Consider the following 16,909-nt stretch of genomic DNA (forward strand, 5'->3'; position numbering starts at 1 on the left):
CAGAGGTAGGATTACAAGCACCCACCACCATGCCCAGCTTTTTATGGGGCACTGAGTATTGAACTCAGGTCCTAAGGTTTGCACAGCAAGCAAGCCTTTACTCCACTGAGCTGTCTCCCCTACCCCTTTATCTATGTTTTAATAGGATCCTCTAGGGCAGTTGAGGGAAAACAGACAGGCGAGGGGCTGGCAGGATGAGATCTGGGTGCAGGAGAGGAGTTTCTGTTATCCGTTCTGCAGGTGGGACTCACTGTGTCTGCTAATCTGTGGGATGAAAACTGGAAGAAAAGGTAACATGAGTTGAGGCTGAAAAGAATTCCCAAGCTAGGCGATACAGGAGACAAGTCTCCAGGCTGCCAAGGTGGAGCTCCTTAGATTGTGACGTTTGGATTTAAACCCCAGCAGTGTGGCTTTGGGCTAGTCACAAACATTCAAACCCCGTTTCCACAACCGAAAACGGCGCCAAAACCTGGGTACTCATTGGTGTGTTGGCGGATTCCGTGAGCCTGCAGGCTCTGCAGAAGTGGACGCGGAACTAGTCAGGTTAGTACCTAAAGAGTGAGAGTGGAGAACCGCTGGAGAGCCCACCCGCTGAGCCTCTAGGCCCCGCCCCAGCCCCCTCTCCCCGCCCCCCCCGCCCCCCCCCCCCCCCGCTAGGCGCTGCAGGGAGTCCGTGGTCGGCCGAGGGACGGTCATCGGCTCCTGGACCTAGTGTCCCCGGTCTGTGAGGCCATGTGATGGACCATAAGTGCCAAGAGCTGCCTAGACGCCCGCCCCAGCCGGTGAGCTTGCAGAGTCTCGGATAAAGGGACAGTCTTCCGTTGAGCCTGCTGTACTTCCGGGGCTGCCACTTTCACTTTCTCTTCCGGGGATGCAGCCCGCTCTGTCTTCCGGGTAGCGCGAGCCGCGGGGCTGGAGTTCCGGACGCTGGGGTGCCCGCGCCGGCTGGCCTCCTTCTGTCCGTCGCTTTTGGGTCGTGGTTACCCACTACCCACTGCGGACTTGGCGCCAGGGCCTTCTTCGCTTTCTGTGTTCCTCGCGGGGGCCCCACCGCTTACCAATGCCTGGCCTTGGGCCCAAGGCAGTGTGATGCTGCCCGTGTGCGCCCCGGGATATCTCTTGGGCCACGCGCGAGGCCGGCTAGGGCTGAATCGCTGCTGTCCTCCCGCCCTCTCCCAGGTGACCCCAAGGTAGCATTTCTCGAGAGCAGCAGCCCTTTGTGAGGGGATGGGCGCAGCCAGGCCAGATGGACGAGAAGACCAAGAAAGGTGGGCACCGACTGGAGCTGGTGGAAGTGGGCCCTGGGTTGGGTCAGTGCTGGGGTCGGAGACTTAGTGGATACAGAACATCGAACCTGGAGAGCTCCTGATTGTTAGGGAAACAGACTTCAGTTGACCAGAGTAAGGCAGGGAGGGAACACTATGTGCCTTTGTCCGTTGCCCTTCCACCCAGATTCGGAGGAACACTTATAGTGTTACTGTCCTGTTTGCTGGAAACCCTGCCCTAATAAAACCAAGCCCAAGGCTCTGGGCCACCTTTAGTGACCTCTCCCATTTCCTTGCATTCACTCCCACCAGCCTCTTCTGTCCACTACCGGGGCTTGAACCCGGGGCTTCATGGCATGCTAGTCAAGTGCTCTGTAGCTGAGATATGCCTCAAGTCCTTGGCTTTTTTGGTCCAGATTCAGCCACTTCTTGCCCAAGGCCTTTGCCCATTCTCTGGCCTCTTGATACAATCTTCCTTATTGAGCAATCCCTCATTCAGGCCTCAGTTTCCCTTACTTCCTAGAGGTTTCCCCTGACCTCCTTATTATTGCTGGAATGGAGCACAGCCAGATTATCTTGTCAAATTTTAAAATAGGGGGTTTTTGAGAAGGACCCTATTAATCATAACCTCTGTTAGACTCCACTTGCTGGACATACAATAGAGTTCAAGAAATGCCTGTCAGATAAATGAAAGTGTGGGGGACTGTGAGCATGAGGGGAAAAGGGCAACCCATGAGTCCAGGGTGCAGGAGAGTGAGGACTGAAAAAGCACCCCTTCCCCCCTAAAAAAAAAAAAAGGACTTCAAATAGCCAGGTGCAGAAGGTAACTCAATAGGGAAACAGGACAAAGCATGCTCCAAGGTCAATCTCTCCAGCCTCCCTAAATAAACCGGTGCTAACCTGCTTGCTCTGTGTTGATCTGCAGCAGAGGAGATGGCCCTGAGCCTCGCCCGGGCAGTGGCCGGTGGAGATGAACAGTCTGCTATGAAGTATGCCACCTGGCTGGCAGAGCAGAGGGTGCCCCTCAGGGTGCAAGTAAAGCCCGAGGTCTCCTCAACACAAGACATCAGGTGAGTAAGACTCACATTAAAGGGGCCTGGAGGCCTCCTGGAGCTCTGTGGAGCCTGCAGTGCTGTGGATCCAACCCACGGCCTCACTGGCGGGTCCTCCCGTAGGATCTGAGCCTCAAGCCCTAGCTGCTATTCGGCTGTGGGCTGTCGGGTAGACAGGGTTTCTCTGTAACCGCCCTGGCTGGCCTGGAACTAGCTCTTGTAAACCAGGCTGGCCTTGAACTCACAGAGATCCTCCTGTCTCTGCCTCCCAAGTGGTGGGATTAAAGGCCTGCGCCACCACTGCCGGCAGGTTCATTTTTTTTTTTTTTTAAGGGGACCTTGCACAATGGTGTCACCCTTGCCCAGGGGTCATGCAGATCTTCCCTCTGTCGTTTCAGTTTTAGTGTCTGTGCGCCAAAGCAAGAACGGGGTTCATTCTCTTAGGTGTATAGAAGGCGGAGAGCTTCCAGGAGACAGTTGTCTCCTTCCGACTGTTGAATCTGGAGATGAACTCAGGTCAACAGGATGCACAGCAAGGGCGTTTATCCACCGAGTCATCTTCCCAACCTTTATTTTTTATTTGTTTTAATTTATTTTTTGTTTTTAGAGATCAAGACTTTCTCCATAGTCCAAGTTAGCCTATATATCACTGTGTAGCCCAAGCTAGCCTTCAACTCAAGACAGTTTTGTCTCCAGAGTATTAGAATTACTGGTGCTCACTACCAGACCTGGTAAGATAGTAACTTTAGGTTTTATTTTGTTACTATAAGGCTTCCATAATTTGTTTAGCCTCTTTGGCAGTGGCTCTCAACACGACCTAATGCTGGGACTCTAATACAGTTCTTCATGTTGTGGTGACTTCCAACCATAGAACTGTTTTTGTTGCTACTTCACAGCTGTGATTTTGCGATTATGTATTATAATGTAAATATCTGTGTTTTCAGATGGTCTTTGGTGGCCCGACTCCCCAAAGGGATCACGACCCATAGAACTGCTGTTCTATGGGGTTGCTAGTATTGTAATTATGGAATTGTTCACTGGAATGAGCACTGCAATTTAAAACACGTGTATGTTTCTAAACTCCTAAGATAATTTGAAGGTTAGACTCTGTTCTGAGCTGGGTGTGGTGATGCATTTAGGTGGTAGAACAGGAGGAGCAGAAATTTCAGAGCCAATGTGAATACACGAAACTATATCTCTCAAGAACACCGAAACAAACAACAAAAAACTATGAGAACATGGATAGAAAACTTGGAGTCTTTGTATGTCTGTTTATTTCTGGGTTTGTTAGTTTGTTGTGTTTTTCAAGACAGGGTTTCTCTGTGTAGCCCTAGCTGCCCTGGACCCACTCTGTAGACCAGGCTGGCTCAAACTCAGAGAGATCCACCCGTTTCTTCCTCCCGAGTGTTGGGATTAAAGGCATGAGCTACCACCACCATGGAATTATTTCTGTTTTTTACTAATGGTTGGTATCAAAATCATTTTCCTACCCCAGGCGTGTGGGACATGCCTGCAATCCCAGCATTTAAGAGACAGGTGGATATCTGAGTTAGAGGCAGGAACTGATGCAGATAGCATGGAGGAGTGCTTCTTACTGACTTGATCCCGATTGCTCCTATTGCTTCTTAATACAACCCAGGACCACTGCCCCGAGGTGGCAGTGCCTACAACTGGGCTGGAGAGTTGGCTCAGCAGTTACAAGTGTTTGCTGCTCTTATGGAAGACCTAGGTTTGGTTCTCAGCCCCCACACGGTGCCTCTATTCTCTTTGTATTTGACATCATTTTTTGCCTGGCACAGGTACTAGGCACACAAGTGGTATGCATATGTACTTACAGGCAAACCCTCATACACATGAAATAAGGTAAATCTTTTAAAAAATTGATGTTTAAAAAGGAAAGAAAATGCCCCACAGGCTTGCTTATATACCAGTTTGATGGAAACATTTTTTTTTCAATTAATATTTTATCTTTAACTTGTACATGTTGACAGAAATCTAACCAGCCCACAGCATCTGCACACATGCAGGCGTGAGCATTCCCATGCTGGTAACCCAAATCCATGCCTCTCTTTCTTTCCCACAGGCTGTGTGTGAGTGTGGAAGATGCCTACATGCACACTGTCACCATCTGGCTCACAGTGCGCCCTGATATGACAGTGGCCTCCCTCAAGGACATGGTGAGTGCGGGGCTGGAGGCATGTGGGCTCTTCTCTACTCTCCTCATCCTCTCTGTGTGCCTCCCACCCCATATTTTTGTTGTGGTCAAACACCTGCTAGAAACAGCTTGAGGAGAGGCTGTTTTGGCTCACATGTGCATCATGGGAAGGGGTGGTGTTCGAAAGACTCCGTCGAGGGGCCAGGAGCTCACAGCTGTGGCTAGTTTTCCAACTCTTTTAGAGCTATTTATCCTACTTTATGTGTATGAATGCTTGTCTGCATGTGTGTATTGTATCATGTGTCTGTCTGTTGGATCCCCTGGAACTGGGTTATCTATGATTGTGAGCCACCATGTGGGTTGTGAGAATTGAACCTCTGTAAGAGCAACAAGTTCTCCTAACCACTAACTATCTCTCCAGCCCTCCTGTCTCACCTTTTGTAAATATGAGGTTTCACTATGTAACCCTGGGTGGTCTGGCACTCATTTTGTAGACCAGACTGGCCTCGAGTTTACAGAGATCAAAGGTGTGTGCCTGCCACCATGCCTGGCCTTGGTTGTGGCTTTTCATATGGTCAGGCAGGGAGCCGAGAACTAGGGCGAAAGCAGGGTAGGCTCTAACCCTCAGAGCCAGCCTTCAGTGGCCCACGATGACAGCCAGAGCTTCCACAGTTTCAGGAGCATCATCCCCAACTTGGATCAAGTGTTCAGATATGAGTGTGGCAGTAGATATTTTACTCTGAAACTATAACTGCCCCCTCCTCCAGGTATTTCTAGATTATGGCTTTCCACCCAGCCTGCAGCAGTGGGTGGTTGGACAGAGGCTGGCACGAGACCAGGAGACCCTGCATTCACATGGTGTTCGGCGGAACGGAGACAGCGCCTACCTCTACCTGCTGTCTGCCTGCAACACCTCCCTCAACCCTCAGGAGCTGCAGCGGCAGCGGCAGCTTCGCATGTTGGAAGGTGAAGCTCTCTCTGAGGGATGCGCTGGAGGGCCCTGTCCATGCAGAGGGTGTCAGACGGGAGAGCGTTTGTGTAGAGCGCTCGAGTGGGGCTGGCAGGAGGAGAGGGGCTGTGTGACCCTGAGCACGGTCTCCGTGTTTCTGTTTGTGTGTGCGGGGAATATAGCTAGGGTTTAGTATGCTTGTCTGTACTACAGTATTTCAGACCCATAGAAAAGTTTCACAGTTGTTTAGAGAGACGTTTTTCTTCTTTAACTTTACCCCTGGTGCAGAATCTCAGGAAATGAGATTTTCCTCCCCCGATACTTATGCAGTTTTTTAAAAAAGGCCATTCTTCTGAACAACTCTTCAGCGCAGGAAATTAGCATCTATGACGTGCAGTGGGTTTTGTTTGTTTTTGTTTTGATACAGGGTTTTTTGTTTAGCCCTGGCTGTTCTATAACCCTTCCAAGTCCACTGCTGCCCAGCTTTTTTTTTTATTTTTTTATTTTTAAATAACACTTATTGGGCCAGGCATAGTGGCACACACTTTTTGTTTTTCGTTTTTTTGTGTGTGTGTGTGGTGTTTTTTTTTTTGTTTGTTTGTTTGTTTTGGTTTTGGTTTTTTTGAGACAGGGTTTCTCTTTAGTTTTGGAGCCTGCCCTGGAACTTGCTCTGTAGACCAGGCTGGCCTTCCTGCCTCTGCCTCCCAAGTGCTGGGATTAAAGGTGTACATCACCACTGCCCGGCAAATTTTAGGTGTTTTTTTTTTGTTTTTATTTTTTCTTTTCGCGACAGGGTTTCTCTGTAGCTTTGAAGCCTGTCCTAGAGCTATCTCTTGTAGACCAGACTGGCCTCGACCTCACAGAGATAGATCTGCCTGCCTCTGCCTCCTGAGTGCTGGGATTAAAGGTGTGGGCCACCACTGCCCAGTTTGGCATACACTTTTAATCCCAGCACTTGAGAGGTAGAGGCAGGCAGATCTCTAAGTTCAAGACCAGCCAGGAATACAGATTGAGTTCCAGGACAGCCAGAACTATATGAGAAACCCTGTCTTAAAACAGTAAAACAACCCCCCACAAAGTAAGTCAATAATTTAAAAATTACATTATTTATGCGTGTAGCTGTACACATGCCGTGTACGCATACATACATGTGGAGGGAAGAGGACAACTTGCAGGAGTCAGTTCCCTCCCCGTTCTATGGCCCAAGGGCTTACATCAGGCTCGGTGGTGAGCACCTCTGCTGACTGAATCCTCTCTCTGGCTGACACTGGCACGGTGCAGCCACTCTCATTTGGGTTTTGTCAGCTGTGCAGCCAGTGTCCTTGGTGGCGCTGCCACGTCTCAGCCCCTCCCAGTCCTGGTCCCCTCTGGTCCCTCGTTGCCCTCCTGACTGGATGTTCAGGTCTTTTTCTTCTTGGTGGGCATTTCAACATGGTGGAGGCAGCTCTTCCTCTCAAAAGGGAGGGTGGTCATGATGGTCCAGTTAGAGGTGAGGCAAAGCCTTGGTCTTGGGGTATCCTGGATACCCACCTTCAGGAAGAGAGTTGTCAGGTGACTCAGGGTGGGGTGTGCCTACCTGCTTCAGCGTGTGGATACCTGGGCAGCCTGGATGCACACACACTCCTTCTGCAGATTTGGGCTTCAAGGACCTCACCCTGCAGCCACGGGGCCCCTTGGAGCCCGTCCTTCCCAAGCTCAGGCCCCACCAGGAGCCAGCGCAGCCAGATGCAGCCCCAGAGTCGCCACCGGTAAGCACCTTACTTGATGTGTGCCTTGTCTTCTCTGTGCAACCCAGCCGAGCTCACACCCCCTCTGCATCCAGGTGGGCTGGCAGTGCCCTGGCTGCACTTTCATCAACAAACCCACACGGCCTGGGTGTGAAATGTGCTGTCGTGCAAGGCCTGAAACCTACCAGATACCTGCCTCGTACCAGCCTGATGAGGAGGAGCGGGCACGCCTGGCTGGTGAGGAGGAGGCGCTGCGCCAGTACCAGCAGGTGGGCACACGGGTCTAGGGGCAGACATCTGCAGGCTGGTGGAGGAAGGCCTAAGCCAGAAGGGGAACCACCTGCTACTGCCAGTCCCCTCTCGAGCACGCTGCTGAACCATAACCTTGCCCTTGACTGAGAGCTGCCTCTCTCCGAGGCCAGTTCTGTGGCTGAGATTCGCTCCTCTGGTGTGATGCCCAGCCAGGCTCCTCACTTGTTCTGAATCCTCACTTTGACATGCCCACCGCCCATGTATATGAGCATTCTGGCTGTGCCAACAATACTTCCATCTGCGACCCTAACTCTGCCATGCTATGCCCAAACCTCAGCCCATGGCCTGTAACCTCATCTTGGCTCCCACTCTACCCCTCCTCTTTTCCCTTCCTCTCTCATGGACTGTCTTCCTGTGCCCCTTGGGAGTAACTCTGTCCTCTCTCACTTCCCCAGAGTAGTCAGACAGTTCCCACCACAGACACAATCCACAGGCACCCAACTCTGGTACTCCCTGCTCCAAGAGCATCTTCTTCCCCCACCTCAGTTCCTTTGGATTCAGTACAGCCTCCCAACCTTGACCATGACCCCAGCCTTAGCCATGCCTTCCCTGCAGCCCAGCTCTCCCTCCAGCTCTGACCTTCCTCCACCACTGCTCCAGCCCCACCCTGCTTACCCAGAATTTGATCCCTGTGGACCCTCTACTCCCCCTTCTACCCTGAGCCTCTTCTTTCTCTACCTCCCTTGTCCCTCACCTAGCTTTCTACTCTGCTGTAGCCCCACCCTGGCTGTCTTGGCCTGCCCATAGTCCCAGCCCACCACCGCCTTGCTGCCCCCCATACTACCCTAGCCTTGTCCCACTTCCTACCTGACCAACTGAGACCCTGACCCACCCGGTGGCCCTGCCCTGCCCGTGTGCCCAGCGGAAGCAGCAGCAGCAGGAGGGGAACTACCTGCAGCACGTGCAGCTGGAGCAGAGGAGCCTGGTGCTGAACACTGAGCCTGCTGAGTGCCCTGTGTGCTACTCAGTGCTGGCGCCCGGCGAGGCCGTGGTGCTGCGTGAGTGTCTGCACACCTTCTGCAGGTGCGGCCCAACTCCCGCTAGGAGCAGTGCTAACCAAAGCCACAGTGAAAGTGTGTGTGGCCTTGTTCTTTATCTCCTTGGATGCCCACAAAACGCCATTTATGTATGAGGTGTTGTAGCTCGTGCCTGGAATACCAGCACTCAGGAAGTGGAGGCGAGAGGATGAGAAGTTCAAGAATAGCTTAGAGAGTTCAAGGCCGGCCAGGGCTACTTGAGGCTTTGTTTCAAAAATCCAAAGAAAAAGGAAAGGGGGACAGACAATCCAAGCATCCATGTTGTCAAGGCTACACAACTTGTAAGAAGCTCAGAAATGAGACAAGCATTTTGGCTCCAGAGCCACTGCCCTTCCTCACTACCAGTTACTGCCCTGGCATATGTAAAGACATTTGGGCCAAGCTCTGACACCGCACAGCATTCTGTTCTGTAGTGTATTCAGTCTTCCCTTTGGGTCTCTGTGCAGCCCTTCTACCCGTGAGCTGGGAAAATATGTTCATTCACCATAATGGGCCCTGATGGACTGCCCTGTCTAGCCTAAGTGCCGGGTGTGTGTGTCAATGTTAATGTTTACAATGCCACATGCAAGTAACTAGGTTGAGAGCCTTGCTCAAGTTGTGACAGAGCTGGCAGCCCCTGAGGAAGTCATGCTGGAGCAGAGGCTGGAAAGTTGTCTGTCTGAAAATGTCAGGGAGCAGAGTGGAGGTGGGGGTGGTGGGACAGGATAGTTGAGCCTGCGCGGGTGACAAGCTGTAGCAGCCCTGTTCCTCTTTGGGTGGTACCACTGTAGTGCTGAGAGTCAGCATTTGCACCAGCTAGAGAGACAGGGACCAAGGAGGAGGTTACTGCAGTCACCTGGGCAGGCATGCCAGTGCCCTAGATCAGAGAGAGGCAGGGATGGTGGCATGGAGGCTTTGGTAATGGGTTGAAGAGAGGGATGGGAAGGAAGGGCCCTGGGATTAGGCCCTACCATCTGAGGGCTGGAGTCCCTGTGGGGTGTTGCAATGAGCCTAACTGGCACTCTCTCCTCTCCAGGGAGTGCCTGCAGGGCACCATCCGAAACAGTCAGGAGGCGGAGGTATCCTGCCCCTTCATTGACAGCACCTACTCGTGCCCTGGCAAGCTGCTGGAGAGGGAGATCCGGGCGGTAAGGCCACGGGGTGGGAGGGATTCTGAGTCCTGGGAGCTGGCCCTGAGCTGGCAGCAGGCACAGGAGCATAGACCGCCTGCATCCCAAGAGGGGTCATTCGGAGTGCCTGGGGCCCAAGCAGGGCAGCATTTGAGAGTGTGGAAGAAACCTTAGATGCTTTAACCTCACCAGTGTGGCAAGGGCTAGAGGGGTTAGGGTGGGTGGGAGCTGTGGCTACAGCCTGGCCGTGTAACCTCACTCAGCCTCTGTTCTGTCCTTGGCCAGCACCAAAGGTGGCGTCTGCTAATGTGCTCAGGCTTGTGCGGCTGCTGTGTCAGCTGCTTTTGCTTTGTACCGGTCACTCCAGGCCTGGTGCCTTAGAGCGCTCTGGTTTGTGAATTGCAAAGTAGCGCTCCCATGTGGGCGGAGCTGGGTCTCTGTGCTTCAGAATCAGCTCCTGGCTTGTCTGCTCAGTGATGAGTATGGGATGGTTCACCATGGCCTTGCCCAGGAGAACTGTTTACTTCAGTCCCCTCTGTAAACAGGCCGCCCAGGCCTGGCCTATGGCAGTGGTTAGGTGTCAGTGTTGCAAACACAACTCTGTGTAGGCTGCTTTGTTGTAATCCTGGTGACTGGTGTAAATCATATGCTTAGGCCCATGTTCCCTGGGGGGCCAGCAGAACAGTGAACTGACATTCTGTGGTAATATGGTCATTCAGGGATAAAAATGGGAGCAGAATTGGCATGGCAGTCCACACTGTCACCCCAGCACTGCTGAGGCGTCAGGACAAAGTTTAGAGCTGCTGGGTAGAGCTCTTGTCTAGCAAGCACAGCACCTGGGTTTGACAGAGAAGCAGGATCACAGTGGCCAGGGTCCAGATGGGAGACCAACCAACCAAACGTTGGGTGCCAATTGAAGGCATAAGTCACAAACAATGCCACACCAGTTTGGAATTATGATTAATAGGGTGGTATTTATTTAAAGGGGAAAAAACTTACAGATCACCGTCCCAGACAACAGCCCTCTGCACAACCAGGAAGGGAGTCTAGTCGCCAGCGGAGCAGGAAGTGAAGAGAGAGAGGAGAGGGAAGTGGCCTCTTTTTTAAAGGGAGAGAGACCACGCCCCAATGGGCTGGTATCTCAGCGGCTATAGGCTGTAGGAGCGGAAGGACCTCCCACAACACCAGGCATGCACAGATCCCCCTTCTTCCCATTGCTCCTGCCTCTGACCGTGTTTCTCCTGGAGCACCCCAAAACTTTACCAAATGTTTCTCAGGCTCAAGGGGCTGGCTCTGCTGAGGTGGGAAGGGGATCTGAGAGAGTAGAACTTGGAGAATTTCAGTTTTATATTCAAAGCAGCTTTTACCTTGTCCATGGGCTTCTGAGTGGGTAAGCTCCTGGGCCTTGTTGAGGTATCTGACCATGCTCTGGAGAGAAGGCCGCCCTGCTAAAGGCCATATTCACCCAAGGGGCTGCATGCAAACACCAAGAAGTCCTCAGGTCCTTACTCAATCTTCAGTTGTGGTAGTGAGCAGGCAGGTATCAGCAGAATGACATGGTGATGGTAGTTCTGTTAAGTGGCAGAGAATAGCCAGGGGGCAGCACATGTCTTTAATCCCATCACTCAGGAGGCAGAGACAAATTAATCTCTGAGTTCTAGGACAGCCAGGACTACATAGAGAAATCCTATCTCAAAACAAACAAACAAAAGGGTGGCAGAAAATAAGAGAAATGAAAGAAAAAGCAGCCCCAACTCTGCAGGCCCTAGCATTTTGTCTTATTTCCTTCTTTCTCAGCAGATAACATTTTGTTGTTTTTCTGGGTTGTTTTTTTTTTTTTTTTTTTGTGTGTGTGTGTGTGTTTTTGGTCTCACTATGTAGTCTTAGCTGGTCTGTCTCACAGGATCCACCTAATGCTGCCTTCTGAATGCTGGGGCTAAAGGCATGTACTACTGTTCCCAGATATGTATACATAATTATTTTTTTAAAGTTACATTTATTTATGTGTATATTAATATGAGTGTGCAACACACAGCATATGTTTGGAGCTCAGAGGACAACTGGTCAGAATCAATTCTGTCTTTTCAACCATGTGGATCTCAGAGATCAAATTCGGGTTGGTAGGTTCTGCAGCAAACACCCTTGCCTGTTGTGCCATTTCTTTGGTCCCAGGCAGTATTTTCAAGGTAAAGATCATTCACTGTTACTCACACGAGAATGGGCCCCTTACAGGTGTATAGGTCTGTGAGTTTTGCTTACACTAAGCACCACCCAGCTAAGATGCAGAACAAAGGCCTGACTCCCCCTCACTGACTTGCTGTTTGCCACTACTTAAGGAGCGGTTCAGCTCTCTCTGGCCTACCTTGTCCTGTCTCTCCTCAGCAGTTCAGCCTTCCCTGCTAGGAAGTGCAGCCTCCTAGAATACTGCCTGGGGACTCTCCCATGTGAAACAGACTTACAGGGTGTGGAGGGCACCAGAAGATGGTTAAGTCTGGGACATTGCCACATTGTTTGCAGAGTGCAGTGTACCTGGATCCTGATTTGTCTTTGAGACTAGCTCTTGCTGTTTCCTACAGGGTGGCTTTGAACTCTAGTGATCCTTCTGCCTCAGTCTTCAAAATACTGGGATTTAATGGCTTGTGCCACTATGCTGGCCAGCTCTTGGGAATTCAAGGCCAGCCTTAATTACATAAACCCTATCTCAAAAAAGGGGGGGCATCGGACTAGGTTTAGGTGCTGGGTTTCCTGGGAGTATTTAATAAGGGAAGAGCATCTGCTGGTATTCTGAACTCCCAACAACAAAGCCATGTTTGTGCAGCTCCTGTCCCCCGAGGACTACCAGCGCTTCCTAGATCTGGGCGTGTCTATCGCGGAGAACCGCAGCACCTTGAGCTACCACTGCAAGACCCCTGACTGCAGGGGCTGGTGCTTCTTTGAGGATGATGTCAACGAGTTCGCCTGTCCTGTATGCTCCCATGTCAACTGTCTGCTCTGTAAGGTGGGACAGGGCCCACGTGGCCTCTTGCCTTCATCTGGCTAGGGCTTGCTGTGACTGGCTACAGCAACTGCAGAGGCTACAGTCCGGGCACAGGGGAGCGCTGTTTTAGGGTTATAGAGCCTATCAGCACTAAAAAGCAAATAGGAAGCCGGGCGATGGTGGCGCACGCCTTTAATCCCAGCACTTGGGAGGCAGAGGCAGGCGGATCTCTGTGAGTTCGAGACCAGCCTGGTATACAGAACTAGTTCCAGGACAGGCTCCAAAGCCACAGAGAAACCCTGTCTCGAAAAACCAAAAAAAAAAAAAAAGCAAATAGGATTTATATTAGGCTCCTTGATGACCCTGGCTCCGCCTCTCTGGACCCTCTGGGTTCTGTAAAATGGGTATAAGTTTTGTAAGTGAGGGCTTCCACTGATGGCACTCAGAGGCACTCAGTGCCAGTGATGGGCCTCTTCTGCCGCTTCCAGTGCAAGCCCCAGGGGAAACGTCTCACTCAGAGCCCCTTGTCCTGCAGGCCATCCATGAGGGCATGAATTGCAAGGAGTATCAGGACGACTTGGCCCTTCGGGCTCAGAATGATGTGGCTGCCCGGCAGACAACGGAGATGCTAAGGGTAAGTCAGGGTCTTAGCGAGTGCCTAGGGACCTATGTTCTAGATGCTTCTTGGGAAGGACTAAGTTCACATATTCTTAGAGGTTTACCCACTCTTCTGGTTGCACCATTTCAAAGTGTGATTTCCAGTAGGGTGTCAGGTGTAGAGCTGCAGGAAGAGTCTGGGTTGGGAGTCCTCAGGGACAGAGGAGCAGCTAGCCATGCCAGGCTCGGAGGGAGGGTACACTGCAGAGGGCAGGGCCAGGGTCTCAGTAGCTACCCTTCCCAGGTGATGTTGCAGCAGGGTGAGGCGATGCACTGCCCACAGTGCCGGATTGTGGTGCAGAAGAAGGACGGCTGTGACTGGATCCGCTGCACCGTCTGCCACACTGAGATCTGCTGGGTCACCAAGGGTCCACGCTGGGGACCTGGGGTGAGTCTTCAGGGTACTGGAGGGTGGAGGGTGCTATAGTTACTGGAGTGGGACTCAAAACTTCCAGCCATCAACAAAGTTATTTGAGGCAGGGTCTCAGTATGTAGCCCTGGCTGACCTGGAACTCACTATGTAGACCAGCCTGCCCTCCAATTTAGAGAGCTGGCTGGCTCTGCCTCCCAAGTGCTTAAAGGTGTGTGCCACCGAGCCTGGCTTAATATTATGTTGTATTTGTCTGTGCACCTCTGTGTGAGAGATGGGGAGGGAAGGAGGTGGGGATTAGGCCCAGTGTTCATGTGGAGGTCAGGACAGCTCAGTGGAGTTCGTCCCCTCCTTCCATCTCGATGGTGTCAGCAGTCTTGTGCGGCGAGACCTTTGATCTGCTGCACCATCTCTCTCACCAGCTCAGGGGAAGATTTCGTTTCTTTTTAGTTTTTGTTGTTTTTCCAAAACAGGGTTTCTGTGTGTAGCTCTGGCTGTTCTAGAACTCACTCTGTAGCCCAGGCTGGCCTCCAGCTCACAGAGATCCACCTCTCTCTGCCTCCTGACTGCTTTATTTCCAGCTGATTTTCTTCTTTCCCTCTTAGATTGTTTCTCACTCTGTAGCCTGGGCTGGCTTGGAATTTGTGGCAGTTCTCCTGCCTCAGCCTCCGGGTGGAGATTATAGTATGTATCACCTTGCTGGACTTGAGGGCTAAGAATTTTTACATCTTAAGAATTTCTTTTAAATTATCAAAAGGCCACAGTAAATAGTCCTGAAGCCTGCCCATCCCAGCCTTTTGCCTCTTGGCCTGCAGCCATTGTGGTAGCAAGGCTTCCTACTGTTCTGCTTGGAGAAGAGCAAGTCTGGGTCAGCATAGGTGGAAGGAGGATTGCAAATCATTCCCTCTGGCACATATCTGCCACCTCTCAGCTTCAGATTTCTCCTCCATGGAGTGGAGACAGTGTCAGGGCCTGTCTCAAGTACAAGAGAAGTGTTCAGTGGGTGCCTGTCACAGGTTGAGTACCCTGTAGTGGTGGCTGACAGTACTAGAGGTAGGTTGCTGGAGTCAGAGCTGGCATGGTTACTGGATGACTTAGAGACAAGTGGTGCAGAGAGAACTGGACTACTTCCCTCTACCCAGGTGCTGATCCACCTGCAGCTGCACCCCCTTCCTTCTCTGGCCTGGAGAGGAAGTCCATGGAGTTGAGAGGATGCTGAAGGGGTTGGGCTGGGGCTGAAAGGCTTTCATGGCTGCCTCCTTCAGGTTGCTGAGGCAGGAGGGCTTCTGACAGCCACTTCGACCTTCAAATGGGCTCTGCCTTGGGCAGATGGAGTGACTTGGGGATAGCCTGTTTAACCACCCTGATACCTTCTTTTCTCTTCCTTCAGGGCCCAGGGGACACCAGTGGGGGCTGCCGCTGCCGGGTCAATGGAGTTCCTTGCCATCCTAGCTGTCAGAACTGCCACTGAGTCGAAGATGCTGGCCCTCAATATTGATCCAGAACCACATGTGTAGCAGCTAACAGCAGGACTGGGCCAGGGGTTTTAGCTCTGGTTTGAGAAGGCCCTGAGCTCTGCTGCAAGCCTGCTTGCTGTGTTACAGGAGCCCCAGCTGAGCTGGTGTCAGGTCAATCCCACTGCCCGTGTTGCTCCACGGAGCTGACCAGACTATGGCCCTGAGCTAGATACCTTACCCTTACTAGCCACCAGCCTTAATTCAACACGGCCCTGGCCTAAGGCCTGGATGGCTAGTGTTCTGAGCCTCCAAGTGACTGCTCTCCCTCAGCATGCTTCCCGAGGACCCACAGCCTCATCCTTTGTCTTGCTGGCTTTCTGGGCACTTTTGCTGCTCTTGCTGTTGAAGGCCTGGCACCTCTTAGGGCTGCTATGAACCCAAGCAGGTAGATTGGTAGGTCAGAACACATAGCCCATGGGGTCCAGCTCTGCATCCCCCTTTGTTGAATAGTGAATTAAAGTTGTTTTCCAAGAAGGAAGGTGTGTTGTGCTTGAGGGAGCAAACGTCCTAGGCTGAATGCCATAGAGGCAGGATAGTGAGCTCTGGGAGCTTGGAACAGCACCTGGAGGTGATCTGTTGGCCTGGGAATCAGGCTGGCTCAGCTCTGGCACCACCATGTCTAACTCCTGGAACAAGCATTGCTAGGGCCGATATTAGCCTGTACTGGCGAAATTTGCAGTTTAGAAGGGCTTGAAGGTGAGAGCCACAGAAACAGCTACAGACTGGGAGGAAAGGCTTGACTGTTCCCCCCTTCTCCTGGGCGTCTAACAAGCACTGCTGGAGGGGGTCAGGCAGGAGGCGAGGCGCTGCTGCTACTGTCTGTTCTTGTGCTTTCCCTCCACTCTGACCCATCCAGTCCCTCCTGAGATTGAGTACTGCTGTCATCCCACACTGTGATTCCTAACAGCAGGCAGAGCACTTGTGGTCAAAGCCTCACTCCTGATGCTAGACCATGCAGCTTTTCCAGGGTAGGTGTTTTCTAGCCCCTGGAATGTAGAGCCCTGGATAGACATCTAGTCTTTGAGTAGAATCAAAACAGGAACCCAAAGAGTGAGGATTTGCTTCTAGAAATAAGGTCTAGGTAACCCAGGTTGTTCTTGAATTCATGGTAATCTTCCTGCCTTGGCCTCCAGGGTGTTGGATTACAGGCATGCACCAGGCTTGGCCTGACCAAAATTCATTATACGTGCCCTTCTTCCATTACCCAGTTACCCAAATCTCATTCATCCTTTGTGTTCAGTCCTTGAGTTTGAGGCTGACTTAGGCCATCTGTCACCCAGACTGCTCGTTAGCCCTCTACTATAAGCTACCAGAAGTTGGCCCCTGTTAACCCTTTGAGTCTCACCACTGCCATATCAGAGGGTATCAAAGGCTGATGGCCTATTGTGGGAGAGCGAAGATCCACAAAGAATGCCTACACGCAGCACCCACTCCACGCTCCTGACTGGCCCCTCTGCAGGCAGAGGCAGAAAAGTAGAGACCCAGCTGCTGAGTACTCTTACTGCTGAGAGCGGAGCTGTTTAGAGGCTAGATGGATGGTTCTCAACCTTCCTAATGCTGCGGTGACCCCAAACATAACATTTTCATTGCTACTTCAAAACTGTAATTTTACTTTCTGTTAATGAATCATAATGTAAATATTTTGGAGATAGAGGTTTGCTGATGGGGTCATGACCATAGGTTGAGAACAGCTAGGCTAGAAGCTGAGTGAGGCAGTCACTGTCAGATGTTCCTCAGTAGACAGGAACTAGGCCTAAGGGCTGGGGTGTCCCTTCCACAACA

At 51.7% G+C, this 16,909-nt stretch overlaps 1 protein-coding gene across 1 annotated transcript; it reads left to right on the top strand.

Annotated features, from left to right (window-relative positions):
* Positions 1–669: 669 nt before the first annotated feature.
* Rbck1 (RANBP2-type and C3HC4-type zinc finger containing 1) lies at positions 670–15,598 on the top strand. The gene is made up of 13 exons (XM_041670853.1): positions 670–782; positions 1,180–1,268; positions 2,191–2,335; positions 4,401–4,494; positions 5,240–5,438; positions 7,054–7,169; positions 7,244–7,417; positions 8,323–8,483; positions 9,513–9,624; positions 12,425–12,604; positions 13,119–13,217; positions 13,485–13,628; positions 15,001–15,598. Exons 2-13 carry the CDS (start codon positions 1,247–1,249, stop codon positions 15,079–15,081), a joined length of 1,527 nt encoding a protein of 508 aa, XP_041526787.1. The 5' UTR covers positions 670–782; positions 1,180–1,246; the 3' UTR covers positions 15,082–15,598.
* Positions 15,599–16,909: the final 1,311 nt, after the last annotated feature.

This window comes from Microtus oregoni, unplaced genomic scaffold (genome assembly GCF_018167655.1).
Source record: "Microtus oregoni isolate MIOR12 unplaced genomic scaffold, Mior012 000020F_ref0000438, whole genome shotgun sequence".
NCBI classification, from domain to species: domain Eukaryota; kingdom Metazoa; phylum Chordata; class Mammalia; order Rodentia; family Cricetidae; genus Microtus; species Microtus oregoni.

Bases quoted from the DNA above. Each gene is read 5' to 3' on its own strand.
- Rbck1 (XM_041670853.1), top strand. From the start codon at position 1,247: ATGGACGAGAAGACCAAGAAAG. The intron at 5,439-7,053 runs GTGAAGCTCTCT...CTCCTTCTGCAG, and splicing joins GCAGCTTCGCATGTTGGAAG to ATTTGGGCTTCAAGGACCTC. The intron at 9,625-12,424 runs GTAAGGCCACGG...ATGTTTGTGCAG, and splicing joins TGGAGAGGGAGATCCGGGCG to CTCCTGTCCCCCGAGGACTA.